Source organism: Ptychodera flava, unplaced genomic scaffold (genome assembly GCF_041260155.1).
Source record: "Ptychodera flava strain L36383 unplaced genomic scaffold, AS_Pfla_20210202 Scaffold_31__1_contigs__length_3010019_pilon, whole genome shotgun sequence".
NCBI classification, from domain to species: Eukaryota; Metazoa; Hemichordata; class Enteropneusta; family Ptychoderidae; genus Ptychodera; species Ptychodera flava.
In genome coordinates, this window is record NW_027248353.1 from 443,051 (window position 1) to 466,966 (window position 23,916).

The 23,916-nt window shown below is 40.1% G+C and overlaps 1 protein-coding gene across 1 annotated transcript in view; it reads left to right on the plus strand.

The window, feature by feature from the left end:
- Positions 1–2,608: 2,608 nt before the first annotated feature.
- The window catches only part of LOC139127413 (neuronal acetylcholine receptor subunit alpha-3-like), a 42,371-nt gene continuing 21,063 nt past the window's right edge, over positions 2,609–23,916 (plus strand). The window contains exon 1 of the mRNA XM_070693332.1: positions 2,609–3,118. Within this exon, the coding sequence (XP_070549433.1) occupies positions 3,031–3,118 (88 nt within the window). The 5' untranslated portion in view covers positions 2,609–3,030. The remainder of the gene's footprint in view (positions 3,119–23,916) is intronic.

Here is a 23,916-nt window from a genome sequence, read left to right on the forward strand (position 1 = left end):
TGTTGCCCTAAAGCAAACATTACGTAACTTTTTAGCAAATTCCTTGACTACTAGTCGATAATTTGGTGAAATGATCTGACTCCGTCGATTTACTTGATATAAGGCTGGTAACAAATTTTATATGACATTATAAAGTAAATGTGGGACCTTTAAGGAAAATTACAAAGAATGGTGAAGAGAAATCCCTCGGACAATCTTTATTACTTTATGTGTAAATAGTTTGATAGTGGGGTGTTGCGTTCTTACAACGTTCAGCGTTAATCAAAGGAATCGTTCTCATTGTCATTCACAGGCGTTGAGGGCGTTATACTCCCAACTCCATGGTCGTCAATTACATTTAACAGCAACATGATGCATGAGGTGACAGCGTTTGTGACATCTAATGTTCTTCAAAGCGCGCCATAAATGTAAAAAAATATAGAGCGGTTTCTGTTGCACCAAAGTCTTTGAAAATGAAAGTCTTGTCCTTTCTCGTCATTTCTGAAATGATACTCTCCTTCATAGACAAACATAGCAATCTTGAATCTAATCTTGGCGTAACAATAATTTTTTCTATGGCACAGCTTTGTGAAGGCGTGTTGTCTGGAAGACAATAATAGACCTTGTCGCACAGTTGGAGTGCATTTCCACTATTCGGTGGGCATTGTGTGCAGTACATTGCCGAGACACTGTGCTTTGTCCCGTTACTCTATTATCATGGTGTTTACAGATACTTGATATAATAGCCGACAAAGTGACCGTGAATACAGCGTTCTTTTGCCGGCGCAACTGAGACACATTATTTGTTGTGTAGGCCTATACTCGCAACGCTTTGAACAGTGCAGACGACATGCCAACGCTTGTTGCACCGTGACCAGAATAGAAATAGGCCAACATGTAAGCACTGCCCGAGACTATGGAGAGAGTGTGCTTTTATATGCCGCGCAAAAAAGCCTTTTGATGTGGTCGCTATATCGCTGTGTTCAATGCCCGACAACCTTTGTCAGACCACATGTATGTATGTATGTATGTATGTATGTATGTATGTATGTATGTATGTATGTATGTATGTATGTATGTATGTATGTATGTATGTATGTATGTATGTATGTATGTATGTATGTATGTATGTATGTGTGTGTGTATGTGTGTATGTGTGTATGTAAGGACGAAGAGATCTATCTATCTATCCATGTATATAGCTATCTACCTACCCGACTGTCTTTCTATATCTATCTATCTATCTATCTATCTATCTATCTATCTATCTATCTATCTATCTATCTATCTATCTATCTATTTATCTATCTATCTCTCTCTCTATCTATCTATCTATCTATCTATCTATCTATCTATCTATCTATCTATCTATCTATCTATCTATCTATCTATCTATCTATCTATCTATCTATCTATCTATCTAGCTAGCTAGCTAGCTAGCTAGCTAGCTATATATCTTTTGAAAAGCGTGTGCATGTGCTTATTTTTCTTTTCTGAGACATGCCATGTGTCCATGTGAAATATATCACTGCCGTCCGTTGGCAGGCCGCGGCTATATCCTAAGAACATCCGATCAATTCAGAAAGCATTGACGATCATCAACAATTATTGTCGTATGTGTATCTCATTGTAGGTAGACACAGGCGACTGGTCAAAGATTAATCCAAATTTATAGGTAAAAGTTAATTACTCAGCTCCAGAAAAGTCACATTTGTCTGGTGGCTGTATTGACATGACTAATGTTGTGTTTTGCCTGATCTCAACGTAAAATGCTAGTCGAGACTGAGCGCTCAACGTTATACAGTTTGCCTCTTGGGAAAAACCTCGCGGTGCGGTGTCCCAGTTTATGACAACGTAAAAATTGTTTAAGCTGTCTATCTGTCGCCTGTCTATTTTCGACGTTTATGTCGTTCTGTCAGACTGTCTACCCATTACCACTGCCAATTAGAAGACGACGACGACGAAGAAGAAGAAGAAGAACTCGGGCAATACAAATAGGGCCGAAGCCCCGTAGGCTTGAACCCGGAACTTGAACACCTAATTTTTTGAATGGAAGTCAAGATATTCCCTAACAACGTGCGAAGCAAAGTGGTTGTTATAGAGCGCCCTCTAGGATGAAACCGGGAAATGTGTAAACCTTTCACTTGGAATCGCTGGTACTTTCTTATACGTACGTGAGAAGATGGTTATGTGATCGCGCTAACATTTACTTTGGCGCATAATTCCCCTGTGCATGGTCAACACATTATACCTATTGCGATCATTTTCTCTATAAATTTATTACTTTTAAGAAGTACAGAGGAGCGAAATGCAGCGATTGCTTCCATCATTGCTGTTCGCTCGATTAATGTTTGGAAACACTTTTAGCGATGCCAGGTCAGGGGTCAAATTTGATATATGTATGAATTTAATCGCTGAAATTGTAGCCTTTTAGCTGATATTAAATCCCCACTGGTTCATCGAACACGACTTGAATTCCTGTCGCTCCACTGTTATGCAGGCGGCGGAGTGAATGGAGGAGGTTGGCGGTGTCTGTTTTCGGTGTTGGAATGTTCTGCGACGGTCCTTTCCACCTACAAACATCTCACAGATTGCTTGTTCACGAGGCTTAGGAGCGTGACTCACACACACTGGCCGAACACCGAACTCCCGGAACGTCAGGATCGACGCTCGCAACTTTTTTTTCCGTCCTGTCCGTTGTCTCAGCACCGACTCGCCCCCACGCATGTCTCTGAACGGAAGAACAATCACCGGGGTCGTTTGATTTTATTTACATTTTAATTCACTCGGCTGTCATCTCGCGAACAACGGAGCTTGGGGAGATTATTGTCTCCTTGCTACCAACTGCGGTGTACAAACGCGTGCTATAGATCTATCCCCGTCCACCCAGAGTAAATTTCAATAGCTCTGCACACTGACTCGCTGTGTTTTCGGCATTGTGTCGCTGTGCCATTGTGCTGCTCGGGACTTAGAAAAAAAAACGTTTCGCTCACCAATCGATAGCGGTAATCAAATTTGACGCATTCATGGTGTACTAGTGGTTGGAAAGCCATGGCTCCGCTGGGAAATTGGAAGGATCCGAACCAAGGAATGAAGCTGTTTGTACTTTACGCCTGTTACGTAGTACTAGCGTCTCGAGGTGAGTGCTTTTCATTTTTTTTTTATCCCGTACACCCATTTCTGTGTGTACACATTGCATAGGTATTGCGCACTGCGTGTAGGGTTTGGAACAAAACGCTTGGGTCGGCAATGGCCAACTTGTTTGTTTTACGTCTTTCCTATTGTTATCCAGAAAGAAAAAAACGACAATTGTTGTATGTCACCAACATCGGAATGCGTTTTCGTTAATAGGGAAGAGGTTTGTCGTGTGGTTGTTAATCCGAGACAAAGCCTAAGTTAGTTGAGTTTATTGAAACCATGTCACCGTTTCGTTAAAATCTGACATCCCCGAAATATCAGTGTCCTACGATGGTGACAATTTATTGTTGTATCTGACCGTTATCAAGACAATCAAAATCCTCAAGTCTTTTAAAAGGAAAATCTTCAACGCCAGAGATCGACGCCTCTCATGATGATTGGCTGTTGTGTTTTAGCTCTGAGCATTTCCCCGAGACTTTAACTTTAAGATAATCAGACATTTCAACGTGAAATGAATTTGATTACAAGCTGACGCTAAGGTGTTGTATGTGTCTACATGTGTTGTAAATCTGACAGCGCGACTGACGACTTGGTCGTTTTGTTAGATTTAAAACCCAGCGGACGATACTCGTAGCACTGTACTTGTGAATATAACGTGTTCACGGCCCACCACAGTCCCATAATTCATCGGGCAGTTCTTCTAATTGGCTCGACTCCTCATTAAATCAAGATCTCAGCAGATATTGGAACGGCAACCGCCAAAGTTTATCCGAGATGAGATATTTTATCCCTGTTTTACTCGTATTCAGATACTTAAACCGACGCCCCCCACCCTCCGTTCACTCATCTAAAATACAGCCTTTTCTGCAGAATGATGTTTTCAGTGTCTTCCCTGTCGAAGTATAAAAATGGCCATTTTGTCACATTTGTGAGAGGTTTAACATGCATAGGTGGTCCCCCTCGAAAAAGTTTTTGTATTGTTTAACTTTATAATTTCAACGGTTTAGTACATCTTACAGAGGCTAAGTTTTAAACATTAATTACGGACACACACACACATATATATATATCTATCTATATATATATATATATATATATATATATATATATATATATATATATATATATATATATATACTTTGCGCCATTGTCTTGCTTTATATATATATATATATATATATATATCTTTATTGTCTTGCTTTATATATATATATATATATATATATATATATATATATATATATATATATATATATATATATATATATATATATATATTCTGCCCTGATATCCTGCCTGCATGTTTACAACTCAAGGCCTCAGTGATCTGTGCAAATGCTATTCAGAATGCGTGCAGCCTATAATTTCCAATCATAATCCCTCGTCGTCTCCTGGGATTTTCAATTAGCATGTGTTTAATGTCGTTCACTCTGACGAAACCCACGCAATATTGGAGATGGATGGCCTTTGCGTGGAGTGACTTGTATATGGGACATGGAGGCACCCCTCCAAGTATGGAGCTACCCATCGCTTGTCATCGGTGTCTGTGCACAATTTTAAGCAATGCACGACCAACTTTGTATTGAAGATCTCGCCATTGTGCCGCGTATATTGTTTGTAATCGGATTCGAGTTCGAGATGCCCCGTGGACCTGACATACTGGGCGGGATCGTTTGGGGGCATCATCAACGGCCTCCAGACTTGGTTCTTGGTAAAGCGGACATTATCAAATCAATTTGTTGGTTTCGATAAATGTTTTCTGCCCTCCCCACCCCAGCCTAATTTAGCTAAACGTTATCCACGGGGAATCGGTGCCAGAGACTTTGAGCGTGCCCGCTATTTCATTGTGCAATTTAACCATTGGACTGCTTGTCCAATTGATGCAGTTACTATTCACTCGAAATGACAACAGTCATAATTGTGCGTAGAGAGTCTTTCCAATAGGACAATCTTTTCAAACGCAACGGCGCTGTTACATAATATATGTCGATTTCGCTAATACCGATCGGTGCACAGAGCAACAAGGGAATGGGATAATGGTGGGCCAATCGTCGGCGGAAAGTCGTCCACGTCAAGTTGTTTGCGCTGATGCCTAACCACACGCTGACAATTAAGGAAAGCCATCGACATATTTGAACACGGAATTAACAAGCTCTCGAACGGTGTACAAGTGTTCGCCCACAGTATTAATAAGCCGTAGGCGGGAAAGTTGAGGTTATTGCGAGATGATATGTTGCGTGTTGTTGTTCGGTGTAAACGTTAGCCGTATGTGATAGTGTTTTCATGTATTTAAAATATGCTGAGGTGAAAAAACTTGTTTCTATAATAGGTTGTTGTATTATAGGAGTGGGGACAGAGATTTCCTTGCACAATAGGCGTACAGCATCCCACTTTAATGAACGAGTAAGTCATACTGCAAATTGACTAAATAAATTTTCAGTGCAATGGGGAAACAAATGGCGAGCACGCCGATACCGTAGACATTTGTACAATGAGCCCGTACAATGAATTATTTCACGAGCATGTCACAAACCCCATTCTTTTTGTTTGCTGCTGTGTGTATGTAGTTGTGTTGGTAAAGATGGCGAATGTTGAGTTGACAATAGCCAGTGGAGACAAGTGCAGCGTTTAAGGCAATTACGTCATAATGCGTTTGTGACAAAGTAGTCCGTGGTCTCGTCCATTTTTGATCACGACTCATACGCTTCGCAAAAAAGAAGAGAAATTCTTGTGAAGAATTTTGTTGGCGTGGCATTGTTCTTCTTAGTGAAGTCAGTACCATTCAGAAATACCGATACTTTGCAAGCATATTTTGTGATAAAAAACCTCGTTGTGAAGGGAAAATGTTTAACTTTTGTTAATATTTTCCTTATTTATGCTGCAGAAGCAAAAAAATTGTTATTATTCTTCCAAAAATATATTCTTACACAAAGTTTTAGTTCTGGAAGCAAATGCAGTGTATAATTTGCAATTCTGTTGATGACAAGGAAATCTAGTCGGCACTGAAATAGTGGTAGTGACGACAGCATAAGACGGTACACATTAAGAGTTGAACACTGGGTAATATTCGATGTGATTTTCAGTATAGGTAAAATAATCATATATCAGAGAGCGCAAAGACTGCAACACATCTCAGAAGGCACAGCTTCTAGGGCGCTACTAAAAACGTGCTGTTATATAAAACATGTTAATTTTAAGCCAGGAGTTATAACAATTTTGTAAAGACACGCGGAAATCTCTTTTATCAGTATACACTGTAATCAATGACGAAGTACTTCAGGTTCTACATGTGGCCATGTAATGTAATTTCGTTGTACGTGAACAATTTTTTCCTGTCAAAACTCTCTGATATTACTTTAAGGTAGTATGGGCCTCGAAAGTGAAAGACTCAAACATTTTGCAATAAATTTTTCCTCTATGAAACTTTAACAGTTCTCTTACCAAATCAAGAAAAAAAATCAGGGGTCACAGTGCAAACTTTTGTACTGGGGAAACAAATTACCTAATATCTATCGTATTAGTATTTAAAATTCAAAATGGCCACCACCTCTGCTGTGGTAACTCTAGTTGAGGAAAATAACATTTTCGATTTTCGAAAAATTAAGACGGCCAAATGAAATCTTTCTTATATAAAGAGGTTTAATATGAACCCCCACAAGTGGTAGACCAGAAAAGCCTTGAAAAATTTGACAGTCCGAATATCTGTCCCCGGGCACATTCTAACCTTAGTATGCCTTCTGTTGCGTGTTTTTTCACCAAGAAGCACACATTGAATAAAGCGATGCCAAACCACACTCGATGTATTATGCGAATTAATGCAGTCTGAAAATCTCGACTTCACTTTTCAACAAGATTATAGATTTTTTTCTCTCGACGGTAAACGCGCCACGGGGCTTTTCGGCTGTCTGTTCCGTACAAATACGCATTCTAACGATTACGTGTCACATTTTCGTGTCACCATTCTGCTCAGCGTGTTCAACGTTGTTGTATAGGATTGAGGTGCGTTGCAGCTGTATAAATACAAATGATAGTTTAACAACTTGATGTATTATAGAGTTGACAAAAGCAGAAATATGGATCATGAGCAAATGGCTGTCAGACACCGTGACGCTCGTGTATTACTTCGTACGTGACTCGTCATTTTTCAGCCCTTTCTGTCATTAGTCAAGCTAACAGAAATATGTATCCTTGTGCCCCTGGTCAGTAAACACAAAATACCAGAGGTTTTGTCTATCAGATATCAAATTGTACCGTACGTTACAGCCTTTTCCAGCGAGGTTGAGTTTATGACATTGAGTTTCAGAAAATATCCTTCAGAATGTGTCGAAGCTTAACCAGACATCGGAGGGAACCCCGTTCGCTGACGAATTGTGGAAGTTAAAGAGGGTTTTGGTGAGAATTAATGTTCGAGACGGCCTCGGTTAATGATTTAACGTGCCAACTGCAATATCAACTGACACAAAGCTCCGCAATATGCCAAGGTTTTCAGAATTTAACGGTCGGGTAGGCGCACTTTAGGAAGTGAGGGACCGAGTGCCCCAGGTGAATCTATATATGATTATTGCAGAAAACGTACAAAAAGCAGGTTGAGTTGAGTCTGTAAGATGCACTATTAAGGGCCAGATCTCGGCGCTCTTTCTGTACAAAATGAGGTATGGTGCGGCCCATGTGAGATGACGGTGAACTTGATCACTATATCCCGGAAAGTATGTGTCTTCTGGTCAGGGAAGTCGTTAACCCCTTGACTACCTATGGCGCCGGATATATCCGGCGCCATATTGAATTACCATATACCTTGAGTGCCGGAAATATCCGGCACAGTTAATTAGGCGTATTTGCTTCGTTTTTGTCGCTAAAAATCCCGTAATTTCGGCATCGGCACGCAGCGCAACTAAGATTGATGTATTCCGATCTGGCCTGAATGTGATTGCGCCCCAGTACGTCCGAGTATGGCCAAAATCCGGAAGCAAATGTCGTGACCCATGACCTCGACCCTGAAAGGTCAGGCTGATCACAGAAGCATCGCGCTGATTGTTTACAGTTTTCAGAAGTATGGACGATCGCGAATATGTTTATGGTTTGTTTTTGTAATGAAATGAAATGTTTATTTATTGAAAACAAACGATTTATATGTAAATATGTTTTAGTAACAGCAATATTTGTGAATGAAACGAGAGGAAATACAATTTTTTTACTATAAGCCAGTGAAATTTTATAGCAGCCATATTATCAATGTGACTGGTCACATGACTGATCTCGTGTTTTGTCATGTGATATGTTGTTCCCTAAAATGTATTTTTAAATATTGTGAATTATTTTTTGATAAATCATAACCATTTTAGATGCATGTTTCTGCAAGGAAGACATAAAGCAGGTGTTTACAAAATGTTTACAAAATGTGTTGATTTTCAAATACAGAATCATGTCAGATGCTGTTTTTTTATGGTTCATTTACTCTGCTTTTTGTGAGAAAAACCTTAAATACGTACATCTATAAATAAAGTACAGGATAGTAATTATTACATATATGTAAAGACAATGCCCTGAAATTGCAACTGTATTCAAATTTGCGTCATTTTATGGATTCAAAACACGTCCTGATGCTTCAAATATTCATATTCTTTGCCAACTCTGGTCACATGATGTGTCACGTGATCAGTCACGTGACCTGAAAATACAAAACTTATGTATGAAAAAGTGGGAAATTTCATGCTGAATCAGAAAATATATGGTTTATTGGTACTTACTTAATTTTTACTCTAAGCAGTGTTCATGCAATGACCACACCCAAGATTTTATCAATATTTACATAAGGGGCCTGGTATATAGGAATACATAGGCCTTGGTAGTCAAGGGGTTTAAGTCACCGTGTACGGACTCTGTTGACAGCTGCCACTTTGACCAAATACCTGCACGCTACATTGAGAGATGTTCTGTCAATTTGCTAGCGAGTTTTGGACACTATTGTGTGTATTTTACAGAGTGTTGTAAGGTTACAGTCGGTCACATATTTGACGTGTTTCTCTCGAGATCCTGGGCAACTCTTCACTCTGCGTTCCTATCATGTACTGTACATTAACCAGCCACGTATTGCTGTTTTCTGACAGAATCCCCCTCCACTCCAAACCCTCTCCCAGTAGATTCAGATGACGACGTAAAAGTCCCATGGAATTATTGATATGCAGATATGTCGAAGCATTGATTTAAGGTAGAACGCGCCTTGAGAACAGACATTTGGACTCTCAAATTTCTACATTCTTTCTAACCTACCACTCGTTGGGGCTCATTTCAAAGCTCATGGTGCAAGAAAACTTTCACAGTCTTAGTTTTTCGAAAATTTTATTTTTCTCCGTAGAGTTAACACAGGGATGGTGGCCCTTTTGAATATTAAATATCTGTACATCTTGAGTTACTTGTTTCCTTGGTACCAATGTTCTTGATTTTGAAAGAGAATGAGTGAAAGAATTCCATTAGCGAAAAGTTTGAGCAAAGGTTAAGTCATTTACTTTCGGGGCACGTACTGCCTTAAGAAACGATTCGTGACTCAAAACTCCCTGTAACAGAAGAAGACAAACACCTGCAGATCCCTATAACATCATACTTGTCTCTCCTACAAACATAGTTTGTAAGTCAGGAACTTTTTTTAAGCAGTATCTACAAGAAATGCTAATATTCACAAAGTCCGTGCCTGATTTAGCTCGCGTGCATCGATAGATTTGTGTCGGAACGGCATGTTTAAAGGAAGGAGCAGAAGGGGTTAAATTGAGCTCAGATAATTCCGCCGTGGCTCAAAGCTGCAAGTGTATCAAGGACCCACATTTGCTGTTGCCAAACACCCATCACGTTGTAGGCGTACGGTGGTCTCACGAGATCGAAGTGCGATATTTTACGTGCCAGAATTCTACACCATTAACTTTACATGTTTTGACAACCAAGTGAAGTCTGTGGTTATGTATGCTATCGCTGATACACCGCTGATTTTCCATTTAAAAAGTCGTAATTAAATAATTTTTTACGACCATGCATCCCGGCTAATATTTTTATGGCAGGCACGTTCATATTCATGTTTTCCCGCCTTTACCTAAACATATTTTTTTTCATTTTAATCGGCATTGGGGATTCATATACACTCAACACATTTTTCTACCCGAAAATTACATAAATCTTCATCTCCTTCCAAAATAGTGTGTTCCTGTCATGGCGGGAAGGCGTGCAAGAGCATTACCCGATATGTAAACGGAATATTTATATCCCTGATTAAAATATATCATCTGTATGCTACGTGAGCATTCCTTAATACCGTGATACGGCTTAGTGGCTTACGTGTTGTAAATGCCGTTTTCAAATTGGCCAAGCCTGCCATGAAATAAGTTTTAATGCCATCCATTCACAGGACCACTTCAGTGACTCTGAGCGTTCTCGTATTATTCAAGTGCATGGGCGAACAGGTCGTGTCGACCGAACGTGCGCGGCATGCTGATTTTTGTTCGCGCGCTTTGAACGGTGACCCACTTTCGGACAGCTGTAGAGTTCACGCTCGGCTGACGATGATTAAATTGAAAGGTGGAATACACTGTCACGCTGTCGGCGCGAACGGATGGAATTCGATTGTGTGGGATTCTTGGCGGAAGTACGGTGACATGGAGTTGGTTACCGATCTGACACGGAGCCGTTTCTCATGGTGACACCATCTGACGTTGCTGTCGTCTTGTTAGCTGTGCGTGTCAGTTGTAATACCATTCAGGTCACCATGTTCGTGGTAGCGTCGTTGATATTCATGAGGCAACTGTGTACACCCCGGTGGATGCATGTTTTTGAAATGAGAGAAATCGCCCACCATTCGTCATCTCACTTTTTATGTGCATATTTGAAAAAAGGGTGAGGTTGGTTAGAATCGGTGTATACAATGGGGGGAGACAATATTCGGTAAACATTTTTCCGCGGACATGGCGTTGACTTCCAGATGTCTAAAACTTTCTGGAGCTGCAAGTCATGTAATATTTTTGTCGTTGTTGTTTTTGCGAGAGTCTACTGTGAAGATTCTACCCCCTTTTTTATCATATACATGTATATCCAAGATCTCGTGATTGGCCCATTTACATACAAACTGAAGGCAATTGAGTGTCACGCAGAGAAAGCGATGACGATGACACGACGATTATGCACAATCAGATGGAATCTAATTTTTATCGCGTCCCAACTGCAGAATGATATCTCTGATTAGCTGTCTCTTAAATTGTCCCTCTGAAATTTTCAAAGTGAATGATTGAAAAAAAGCAAAGTTTACCGAATGGTACTGAGAGGCGGGAAATATGTGTATGAACAGCATATTGCCCGAAAAGTTAGTTTTAATTAATAGCATTCTATTGTATCTTTGTGAGTTAGTCGTCACTGTTGTACTTTTTGGCACTTTGCTAGGCGGTGAAATGTAGCACTAATTTGTTCCCGTGAGCTATCAAAGCAGATAAAACTATACTGAAAAACGCAATCATGCATGGGTCTCCGCCAAGTTCAACGGTTTACCAAGCCACGACTGGAGGCTCAGTGTTTGGGTTAGAGTTCGCGAGAACCCATACACAACTGAATGTTTCAGTCTCACTATATTTCAACCACAAATGCAAGGTGTCGTTTACGAGCTGGCCTTGGGAATGTAAAGCCTCCTGGGACGAGGCTGAGTCGAAATATTAAGAACAGCAGCGGCAAGGGTACAGCTGCACAGCACTGCTCTGCATGACATTATGCAAAATGGAACGGACATCACGCCAACTTTCATTTCGAAATGTATAATATTCTCTAAAGTTTCAAGATTAATCTCCGGAAAAGGCTTAGGCAACCAGATTACTGTCGTCATTTATGAGGTCTGTACATGCACTGTAGTAATGCATAATGATGATTCTAGTTAAAACGACTGCCACCAAGACGTGTGCTGAATTGCCAATCGATTTGATGTTTGTGTGTGTATTATACATTATTTATATATAATATATATAATATATATATATATATATATATATATATATATATATATATATATATATATACAGATATAATATATGTTTGTTAAGTTTTATACACCTTTCTATATATATATATATATATATATATATATATATATATATATATATATATATATATGCGTGTCTATATCTACGAATATATCAGTTAATCTGTGCGCAATTCTGTATTGCTTGCTGCTCGTATTTACCTTCCACCCTCACCTCTCCCACCCCCGTAATTCGATCAATGTCACACTCTGGAATTCTCTGAACCATTAATTTTGCTTCCGTCGCAGTCTGTCTGTCGTTGAGTCATTCATCTTTCTGAGTTTACGTCCACAGTCTCAAGGTCACAGTGACAACACTTGTCATGAAACGACTGTAATTGTTGTAGATTTTTCTGATGAACTTGTTGCAATTGCGGGCTCATATGAGGTGACATTGTACTCTCAAACAAATTAAAGACATCCCCCCTCAAAATTGAACTTTTCTAAGGGAGGGTTAATGACAGGAAAAAACAGGCCATAAATGACATTCCGCATTGAAGTTATTCAACATGAACAAGAAGTCATATAAAAGGGACTACCTGAGCCAACCTACTCAATTTTCTTAAGACCTTCCCTTTGCGTTGACGCACACTTGCTGCAGACCCTAAAAATGTCCAGTTATGTAACTTCGAAGACGATAGAGCAAACGACCAACGGAGAGTCCATTTAGTGAGAGTGAATTCACGCACTAATCTAGATTAGACTTGCAAACACGATGACTGCAAATAGATTTCCCGCCAATCTGATGGCAAAAAAATTGTCGTTTGCGAAATTCCTTTCGTGAAACATCGGTCTAAGTTAGGAATCAATTATTCTTTGCCTTGCACATTGTACAAGTAGGACGCGAAATTACTCTCTGAATATCATACTTAGAAAAAGAAAATCCTGTCAGCAAATGTGCGGGACGCCCGACTAAGAGGAATTTTAAGAGCCACTACGTCGTCGCGGTGTACGATTCCAATGTTATGCCTTGCTATTCACTAGACTTTTAATCCGATTCAATCCGTTCAACAAAGCGCTTGGTGTTCGTTTTTTCCTGCGAGACATTGGCGGCCGTCACGACGAAGCTTTTTTTTAAATCGAATGCCCCTTCTTCATAGTTTAGGGCTCCGTCTAAACTTCGGAACATTTTTAATCGTGCATGCAGAGAGAGAGGAGAGAGGAGAGAGGAGAGAGAGAGAGAGAGAGAGAGAGAGGAGAGAGAGAGGAGAGAGAGAGAGAGAGAGAGAGAGAGAAAGAGAGAGCCAGACGGAATGTGTGCACACATATTTAAATATGATCAAGATGGAGAAGTTTTATGGACTAGACTGCGCATGTGTTTGTTGTGGTCGCTTTTCCTTTCCCCGTCTCCTCTTAACGACAGTCTTCCACTCTTGATCGCCAAACATCGCCGTCATACAATTTATTTACCGTCTCTATATCCGAGCACTGCCGAACACTTGATATTGGTCGATTATGCTTTAATGGCAGTCTCGATGTATTCCAAGTCGTTAAAATATCTTCCCAGCCGATTTCAGATCGATTTTTGGTAAATAGACTATATTTACCCAACCAGCGTCGTTACGTTGTTACATCGGCAAATCATTAATTCTTTTCCGAATCCAAAAATGTAAGGGAATGCGCAAACACTGACATTTCAGCGACAATTAAACGTGGCGGGCGTTTGAACATATGCTGGGTTAAAAATACTCTGATCGATTCTTAAAAATCAAACAAACCGCTGTACGCCACTCAGTTCCAATGAAAGTACCCGGCATTCCTTCCTGCTTGTTTACAAAGAGGTCGTAACCCTGAACGACAATGCGGCCGTGCCTATAACCGACTTAGATTGTCCCACACTCCGCTCACCTGTTCGAACGGCTCAACCAGTGACGGCGGAAGCGTTTGAAAACGTTGCACTCTGTGCTCCGGTTCGTAATAACGGCTGCCGTTGATGTAACTGTAGCACGGACCTCATTAAGGCAGCTGTCACCCTTCTTCATAAAATCAAATCCGAGCAAAACGAAAATTCCTTCAGCAATCGAATGATAGAATGCGAATTATTTTGGCGTCATTCTAGTTTGCCGACTGATAAAAGGGTTCCTGCGGACCATAATGTTTTCCATAGTTCCGGTATTTACAGTTTCTGTCCCAAACGGAATCGTTTTCTACTGTCCAAGTTTTCAAGCAACAAAATCGAGGGTGTATAAATTTAGCCGAAGACTTGCTCTGTAATAGCTACACAGCAACGTGCCCGGAATTTCAATGTCACGATTTTGATAATCCCTTGTACCGCACAAGTAGTCGTATGCAATCGTCGAATGGTATCCACAACTCTCTTGGATGCAACCGCTATCCCGCGAACGTCACCGTGTAACAGAAAACCATTAACGCTTGTGCTCTAGTCTTTGGATATTGCGAGACTTTGAACATACATACATACATACATACATACATACGTACGTACATACATACATACATACATACATACATACATACATACATACATACATACATACATACATACATACATACATACATACATACATACATACATACATACATACATACATACATACATACATACACACACACACACACACACACACACACACACACACACACACACACACACCACACACACACACACACACACACACACACACACACACACACACATACATACATACATACATACATACATACATACATACATACATACATACATACATACATACATACCTACATACATGCATGCATGCATGCATGCATGCATGCATGCATGCATGCATGCATACATACATACATACATACATACATACATACATACATACATACATACATACATACATACATACATACATACATACATACATACATACATACATACATACATATATACATACGTACAAATGTAATTAAAATAAATTTTTCTCAAAGTTCAAAACATCCGTTTGTTTGAAATTTTGACAGCTTTACACATAAAGCATATGCAAAGTTGCAGTAGTCACAGCAACTAAGCGTTCTAGTTGTTATCACATAAACGCGATGTATCGTCAAATGAGTGACAGTTTTCCACTTTAAAAAAAGTACATGAAACCTGTGCCGAAGTGAATTCCAAGTTCAATACTAGTATCCTGATCGTCAAAATTGTTTCGTTCACTGGGGTCAGCGCCGAGAAGCTGAACCCTTAGAGTTTGACAAATTCGAATTCTTTTAGCGTAGAACAAGAAATCGTGCGAGGAAAGTGAAGTATTATCGTAGATTGTTGATTTGATCTGTCTTCGCCGGTGTAGTGAATATGACACAGTTTTCAGGACGATGCTACGTCATCGTACGACATCTATGTAATAGCCTGTATCCTGCGGTGAGACAACGTATTTCTTTTGCTCCGCACTTTCATACGATATTTATCAACAATACTCAACTGCAGGGTTGTATTGACAAGATGTGTATGACACAGTTTTCAGGACGATGCCACGTCAATGTACGACATCATAATCGTGGAAAGCGGCGGGGCGTCTTCGGAGAGAAGCCAGCCATTTTTGGAGCGTGCACCGCTATTAGGGCTGTTAATTGGTCGTTGCACTTGAAATGGTGATCTATCGTGGGATTCTGTTGGTGTCTGTTCGCAAGATATTTCGAATATGAAACACGCTGTCTTTTATGTGTGTTAGATGTGAAGACGGCCTAGCAGTTGCAGAAACCCAACGAGTGGTTTACAATTTGGTGAAAACATCAGCACAGTTACATATTCTGCTCTCGTTCCATAAATTTGTTCGCAGAATCACGTCATCCCTCACTCTATTTAATTTAGTCATTCGATATATAAATATCAGAAACCGCCTTCACTGGAATCACATTCCGGTGCAACACAACATACTGCCTTTTAGTTAAGCAAAAATCTACGCATGCCCAGGAACTCATGAGGCAAATTTTCAGCCCACAGCCTGTGACTGTACGGGGAAAGCTCTTTAATTTAACATTTATTTTTGTGAAAGTTTTCGTTATTTATATCAGCTGACGGTAGAATCGGGGGGACAATATTTTCACGGACAATTAACCCGCCCTACATGTGTGTCCGTTTGTGGATCAGATGTAGATTCAACAGCCGATAAAGAAATTGTGGCCACACACAGAAATCAATAACGCAAATTCGGAGAAAAAAGAAGTCCGCCAGACGGCTGTTGCTGGCGAGAACAAAAAGTGGTACAAAGGTTTTTTGTCAGTGTCCTGTTTACTGAGCCTCGTATTAATATTAAACAAATACAGAGAGTGACAAGTTTCGGATTCTCGACATAAAGGGAAATGGGAAAAGATCATTTATGAACATCTGACTGCTTGAATAGCGTGGATTTTGAGAACCTTTGAAAATACAGAACGTAAACATTTGTGAAGGCAAGAATTTTCATAGTTATTGATCATCTGGAGGTAGCGCTGGCAGAAGAGGTAATATTTTTACTGTAGAGGAGATCAGAATAATAACGAACTAACGTGTAAAAACAACATCTTTGTAATCAGGGACTACTTTCAGTAAAACTTGCAATGAATATAATCCCAGCCGTGGCAGGATACACATTATAGTAAAGTTATAGTTTTCAGTATGCGAATATAAATAAATGGCGCGCTGGCAACCACTCCCGTTTGCAAGTTAATGGATGAAGCTATCAAGTAGCGAAATGATAAAGGACGTTCCACGGTAGGATTGAATTTCAATTATTAAATAGAGACTTGATGAATGGTCGTCAAGTTGTTCCAGGTCTCGCGGCGAACGCGCGTGTCTGGCGCCACGCGTGTGTACAATTCCCGCGTGGCAGGTTGCCGAGCTACACGATCTCCCTTTTTACAGGGTTCGCTTTTTCAAATGCACCTGTCCATCATTACATTGTAATATGATGACGTCATACAAAAAACAACATTTTCTCAGCCACGCAACCGATCGATACCGCTTAGTGTCCGTCGCACAATTAGCGGCGATGTGGATCGCTTATGATTTAGCGAAATTATTTGTGCTTTCAATTTGCGCTGCGTCAACTGAGCTTTGTATTAGCGTTTCAACGATATCACGGAATCGGTGTCTGACGCATCTCGTGAGAAACCAATCCTCATGAATGACTCAAATTCGCAATAATTGGTTCCGGTGTTTCAATAAAATGTTTAATTTGCTGACATTTCTGAGTACTTCAGGGGCAACTCTGTCAATAGGGAATTTGATGCGATATGATTGTTCCACCATTCGTTGTGCACTTTTCGACGACTGAACTTTGACCTACCAACGGCGCCAGTAGGCTGTGATCATGTACATACTATATGCAGCGCGCTTTATTTCCACGCACGATGTCCGTCTTTCGCTCTGCCAAAGCGATTTAGGTCGAAAATAACCTTCTCCATTAAAAAATCTGACAAATTTTTGTACAGAACGATATCCAAATGTGGCATTTAAAAATATTCCTGTTTGTCGCATTATTCACAGAAAAAATACACAAGGGACTAATAATATTCACGGTGACGGCGGGAACCGATGCACCTGATGTGTCAATGAACGCCTGCTGTATCACGGTGTGATACGTTTGATCAACAGCGGTGATTTTAGTGTGATGAAACCACAGTGCATGTGGAACCAGTGTTGAAACAAAAGACGTAAAAAATAAAAAAATATTCTGATAAAGTAAGGATTCCCTATTGGGTATAGGAGAAAGGGATCGACCCTTCAGAACTTGAGAAGGGTGTCATTGGTCAAATTTTGGGGAAATATGCAAAGAAAAACTTGTCAGGTTTTTGCAACATTGGCAGTTTTTCCAACTATGTATACGCATCACACTATGTATTCGCATCACATCCAAATAGTAGAATTGTAATTTATATCGCATTTTGAACACGCAGAACTGCAAAACGGCGGCATTTTGGCAGCTCCAGACCTAAAGTGCCATCACTATTGAGCTGTACGGTGGACACCGTGACTGTTCTTTCATGTCTCGCGGGATGTGAGAATACTGACGACAACATTGTAACATTGTAACAGGGAACTGCGTTGTTGCGAATCATGATCCAACATAATATGCATGTAGGCCTAAGTACGTATAGTTTTTCAGCTAGTGTCGTTATGCCCTTGAATTAAAAAAAAAATAAACGGTAAAACTATAGTTTCCTTCACTCCACAATTCAAATGGCGGCAATTTCGTTTTTTGAGAGAAAGTATGAAGCGATCAAAATGGTAGATAAAAGTTCGAAGTCAACAAATCTGACATGCATTTCAAAACGACTAATACTGGGTCACAACGCGTTTCAGAACAACCGGGTGTTCACGTCATTGTGTACACGTATGTGTCCGAGTGTGCGCACACCCGTATGTGTGCCGTTTTGCATTTCTGCCTTGTAAAAGTTTACAAGATCGTAAGGATTGTGTATCGCGAGAAATATTGCCGTCGTGAATTGATGAGATTTCGAACGGCTATCTAATACCGTGCTACTGCTGAAACAATGTACTACCGTCTTCCATGATGGCGCGATACACGGACGCAACGAAACATCCCGTCTCGCCTCAATTACGTGTCATTGTTCACGTTCGGCAAACTTAGTGACGTTTACCAAGCGGTCGCGGATCATTTAAAAGTGTAGTTCTGTGTCGGCATCAAATCTCTATTTCGCCCATTAGCTAAAAATTTATTAGACTAAGTTTGGCACAAAGAGAATCTTGCTGAGAAATCCCTCGGGGAGCGCCATTAGCGTCCCAGGAACTGGGAAATTAAAAGGGCACAATATACAAAAGTGCTTTTATTACAACACCGCCATCGTTTACCAAACCTCTCACATTTATCTTGTTCACATTGGCAACCCAACTGAAATTTGGGCCGACGCAAAATAATTGTCCTTTTGGGATTAAATTTGGTCCGTGTCCACACTTACCGGTACCAGAATTAGGGCCGACGTAACTTTACCTTCCTTTGTGACCTCTGACCTGTCAAAGTTCAAAACGGTGCATTGAATATGGCACGCTGTTTCTAATTCTCATGATTTTCCTGTGTTTTTACGCACAAGAAGGGCAAATATGACTACCACTCACCCTTTTAATCATCGGAGAGATCTTCACCATTTATTGGATGAGCATATGGTATATATAAGACCGCAGTGGAGAAATAACCAGTGCGCGGCATTTTTGACATGCCTCTCTAGTCTATTACGTGCACTGTGGAATCGAATGACATGGTCTCGTTTGCGGAACAAAGGTTGGTGGGAAGTTCAGCGTACATGGGATGATATTAAAATGTAAAGACTGGATTGAAAACTTTCGATAGGTGTAAACTTTAGTTTCAAACGTCGTTTGTTTTGTGCGAATAGTGTGACTAGTTCAACTTCGATCCATAGCGGAGGCCTGGTCAACTGGGACCAGGGCCGACGTAACGTGTCCACACTGGCGATTTGCGTCGGACCAAATTTTGCGTCGGCCCTGAGTCGGCCCTGAACCCCCCCTTCTAACCGGGACCAAACTGAGTCGGCCCAGGGCCGACTCAGCGTGTCCACACTGGTTTTTTACGTCGGCCCCGGCCCTGGTCGGGACCTGGGCCGACGCAAAGTCATCAGTCTGAACGTACTTATTAATTGCCCGCAGTATGTATTGATTTTTCGACTTTACTGAAATAAAAGGTACAAGTACCCGTTTACGTTAGCTGTTCCAAGTGGACCCTCGGCCCTCCCGGGACTAAGCAACGAAAGGTCGGGATTTTCAGCGAAGTTGACGTCTGCGCCTTGGGACATAAAATGGTCGTTTCCACTCTGAGGATAGAATTAATTGCGTTACGATGATTGAAGCCATACCCCTGAGTGTGTTTTGTCACGTGGTACAATCCATTACGCACCGAGCAATCTCCGTCACCGGGATACACTGTACTATGTTTATTCAGTTTCTGTACTTACAACGTTTTCGAACGAAACAAATCCTATCAGAAAGCACTTACTGTCATTGAAGGCGGAATTCCTTCAACACAGACTGATAGTTCATATTTTACAGACATGTTTGCGCAGCGATTGAAAGAACTAATCGCTAAATTAGACGATAATATTTAATACGTAATGATACCACTTTCAGTTATCTATAAATATATAATTCAAGTGAGATTGTTTTCTTTGTACATGTACACACATATACAGCTATCATACATGCAGGCTGACATTCGTACGAACGCAAATAGATACATAGATACATACATACATACATACATAAACATACATACATACATACATACATACATACATACATACATACATACATACATACATACATACATACATACATACATACATACATCACCGTCCCTCCACCCACGGTGCATACATACATAGATACATACATAGATACATAGATAGATACATACATACATACATACATACCGAATAAATCTGAATTGTAACATTCTGTTCTATTCGTCTGTACTATTTACGGTTTACGATGGATTTGTTTCTCCCCGTTTGATTTCTCCGTATCGAACTGTGTCTTCAATGAACTACTCATGCCGATAATTACTAATTCATTCACTGACCTTTACACAGAATTAGGGAAGAGAATGACAGTAAAGATGGGATAACTCTGTCGGTAACAGAATAGTTTTCATCTTAGAAATGTCAACATTTTGTCTCAGTGATGCTTTGATATTCCCAAATGCCTCAGTGCGGAAGTCTTCGATAAGAAATGAAAGACTAACTAAAGACTTCCATACTGGTTGGATGGTAACCTAAGTATTGGAACGAACCCATCGATCGTCAATCATAAAGGTACTCAAACTAAAGTCCCCCAGGAAATAAGAAAGAGAGAAACAAAAACCTGGTACGGTAAATGAGAGAACTGACTGTGAACACTGAAACATGTGAAATCAGCTGGCGTTTGTTAGCAGCTGTGAAATTCACAGACTGGAGATAACGCAGCCTTAAATAGACTGCATTCCTATGTCTTTAGTTACCGTGAATGCGGTGAAATTGACACTGACCGTGATAAGGAAGTAATTAACTTATGAAGTCTCGTTCAAAAGTTATTCGGGAGTTCAATGGACGAGGGCGTGTTTTAAAGGGCATAGACCCCGTTAGTTACCAAATAGAGGCCGCGATGACGAGCTATTTATGGAACTTCCTGCAGACCAAACTAGAACAGCATCGGTTTCGCGTTATCCGTGTCAACTTCCGTCGTATTGACGTTATTTACGTCACCCAGTAAACAATGGGATAAACAATCATATATTAATGCTATAAGTGGATCAACAAATAATGGAGCTATGTGCAGCGGGAGAAGTAAACCAGTCGGAAGATACAACAGCCAAAGACGAGCTGTAGCTCAAAAAGATGTAATTTATAAACAAGACTAATATATATATATATATATATATATATATAATATATATATATATATATATATATATATATATATATATATATGTATGTATATCTGATGATTGCTTAGCGCATGAAACAGCCTGCAGAGTGACAACTACAAGCTCCTAGATTATCAGTATATATATATATATATATATATATATATATTATATATATATATAATATATATATTATATATATATATCTCATACTTTTGACAGTGTATCGTGATTGTGTCTTGTTATGTTTTTGCATGGTACTTCATAAATATCATGGCTACCCATTCACGGGGACGGGAGGTTGTTTCTGTCAGAAGATGGGGTCGGATCTTTAGATAATCATCGATAAATATTATATACGACGTAATGAGGTCCATTCTTTCAATTTGTTTATCTTTCCGTGTTCCTCTGTCACAACAGCTGGCAATGTATGGAACGCGATAGCAATCAGCTTTATTGGTGGCGTATCACCACGTTAATGTCCCTGGCCGGCGATCAAGTAATCGATAAGCTTGGTCTCCGAAGAGGTGGAACCCTTCTCAGAGCGATTAAGTTGTTCAGAAATCATAATGCTTTCCTCGTAAGTCGTGTCTTGTATTAGTGTGGCGTGGCAGCCGGACATCCGCCGTTTAACGGCGAATTTAGCTTAAACAAGGACCTTTCAAATGAACAACTTCCGTTGCCTTAGTAGTAATGGATCTAACATTCTGTTAAAATTTGTACATGAGATACAGGAATTGGCGCGCAACCTATATCTCCGTTTTGTTAATATCCCGCCAATCCGATTTCTCTGTGAACATCTCAACAGAACTGTTCCAACAATTGTCAACAAGTTCTCAACCTCATCGGCATAAACACAAGTTCAACCGCGTAGCAATTACTAAGCTTGTGTCGTCGTCGTTGTTATCTAAACAATCGTCGCCGTCATCGTCATCATCATCATCATCATCATCATCATCGTCATCATCGTCGCCGCCGCCGCCGCGGTTATCATCACATAAAAGCCCTCGCCTTTTATTTTAATACTACGAATAACAAGAGATGTGTTGTTATCGCATCCTGGGCGTAGTTTCAGTAATATTTTTCGTCATTCATAAACAATATTTAATTGATGCGTTTTTGTTTTATGGTCGTGAGCATCGACTGTGTCGTTCCCACGGGACATAAGTAGCCGTGACGAAACTGGGAGCGTGGTCTTCGAATTTCAAACTGGCAGCACGTAAATAACAAGATTTGTCCTTTCGCATTAGCGGTTGAAATAACATGTATTTCGTAAGCTTATCGCAACCTAGCCCGGAAACTAATCCTTTCGTGAAAGGAGGCCGGCGTAATGCGAAAACTAAACTAATCTTTAAGTAGGAAAGCGCGATACCATTAAAATTGCCCCAACCATTTGCCGACAGCTCAACATGTCATTGCGTCATACAATGAACTGTCGTCTCCTGTGTTCATTTTTCAGCCGGAGACTTTGAAAGAGGGGTTACGACAAACATGACGTCATATTCGTTAGTTAGTCACATGACGATGTCAGTCTGATGACATCACCTGCACTGACATCTTTATAATTCATTTTTATGCGATTTATTTATCGCAACTTTAACGGCCTTTCTAATTCATAAAAATAACGATATATTTTCTTTGCAGCGATACAAGCTGCTAATAAAATTGAATGTATATTTTACTGTTGATGTATGTCTTCGCTTCGCGGAGACCACGACCTTCTAATGCAGAAATTGTGTAAATTATTGCACTAATACAAAATGTAATTAGGAGCCAGGGATCAATCTCTTAGAGGTCAGTGACCTTTAGTCCTTAGACACAGTAATCAATTTCTGACGTTGGGGTCACGGAGGTCACTCGGAGAGAACACGGCCGATATTCTCGATTTAAAAATCATGTCGAGTGATTAATTTTAAAATTACGTCGTTGCTTGGCGCCATTATCGTTAAGATATTTCCGCTTTATTGTGTGGTGTTTCTGCACTTCTGATTGCATTCATTGCACTTTTAAGAGGAAATTCATGGCTCTCTCTGTCTCTCTATCTCTGTCTCTCTGTCTCTGTCTCTGTCTCTATCTCTTGCCTTTTGCCTATCACCCTTCTTTGCCTGTATTTGTTAATGCCACTTTAACCCATTTTAATCTTGAGATTCCAGTATCGTTCGCCGAATACCACGTGTACTATTTAGAACCACTCACCAAAACCACCTCTCTTAAATAAATCAAAGCAGACACAAATGTACAATGTATTTGGGAACGTCGAATTTTCGCTGCCTTTTATTGTTCCGCTAAAGGTGCGCCAAAATGTGAACAGCAACCCAAAAATCGGATAAGTAAGTGTAGTATTTGTCAGTTATTGCAGGTGTTTTTTGTCATGACCATTACGTTTTCCAAAGAATTTCTTGAACATAAATTCATGTG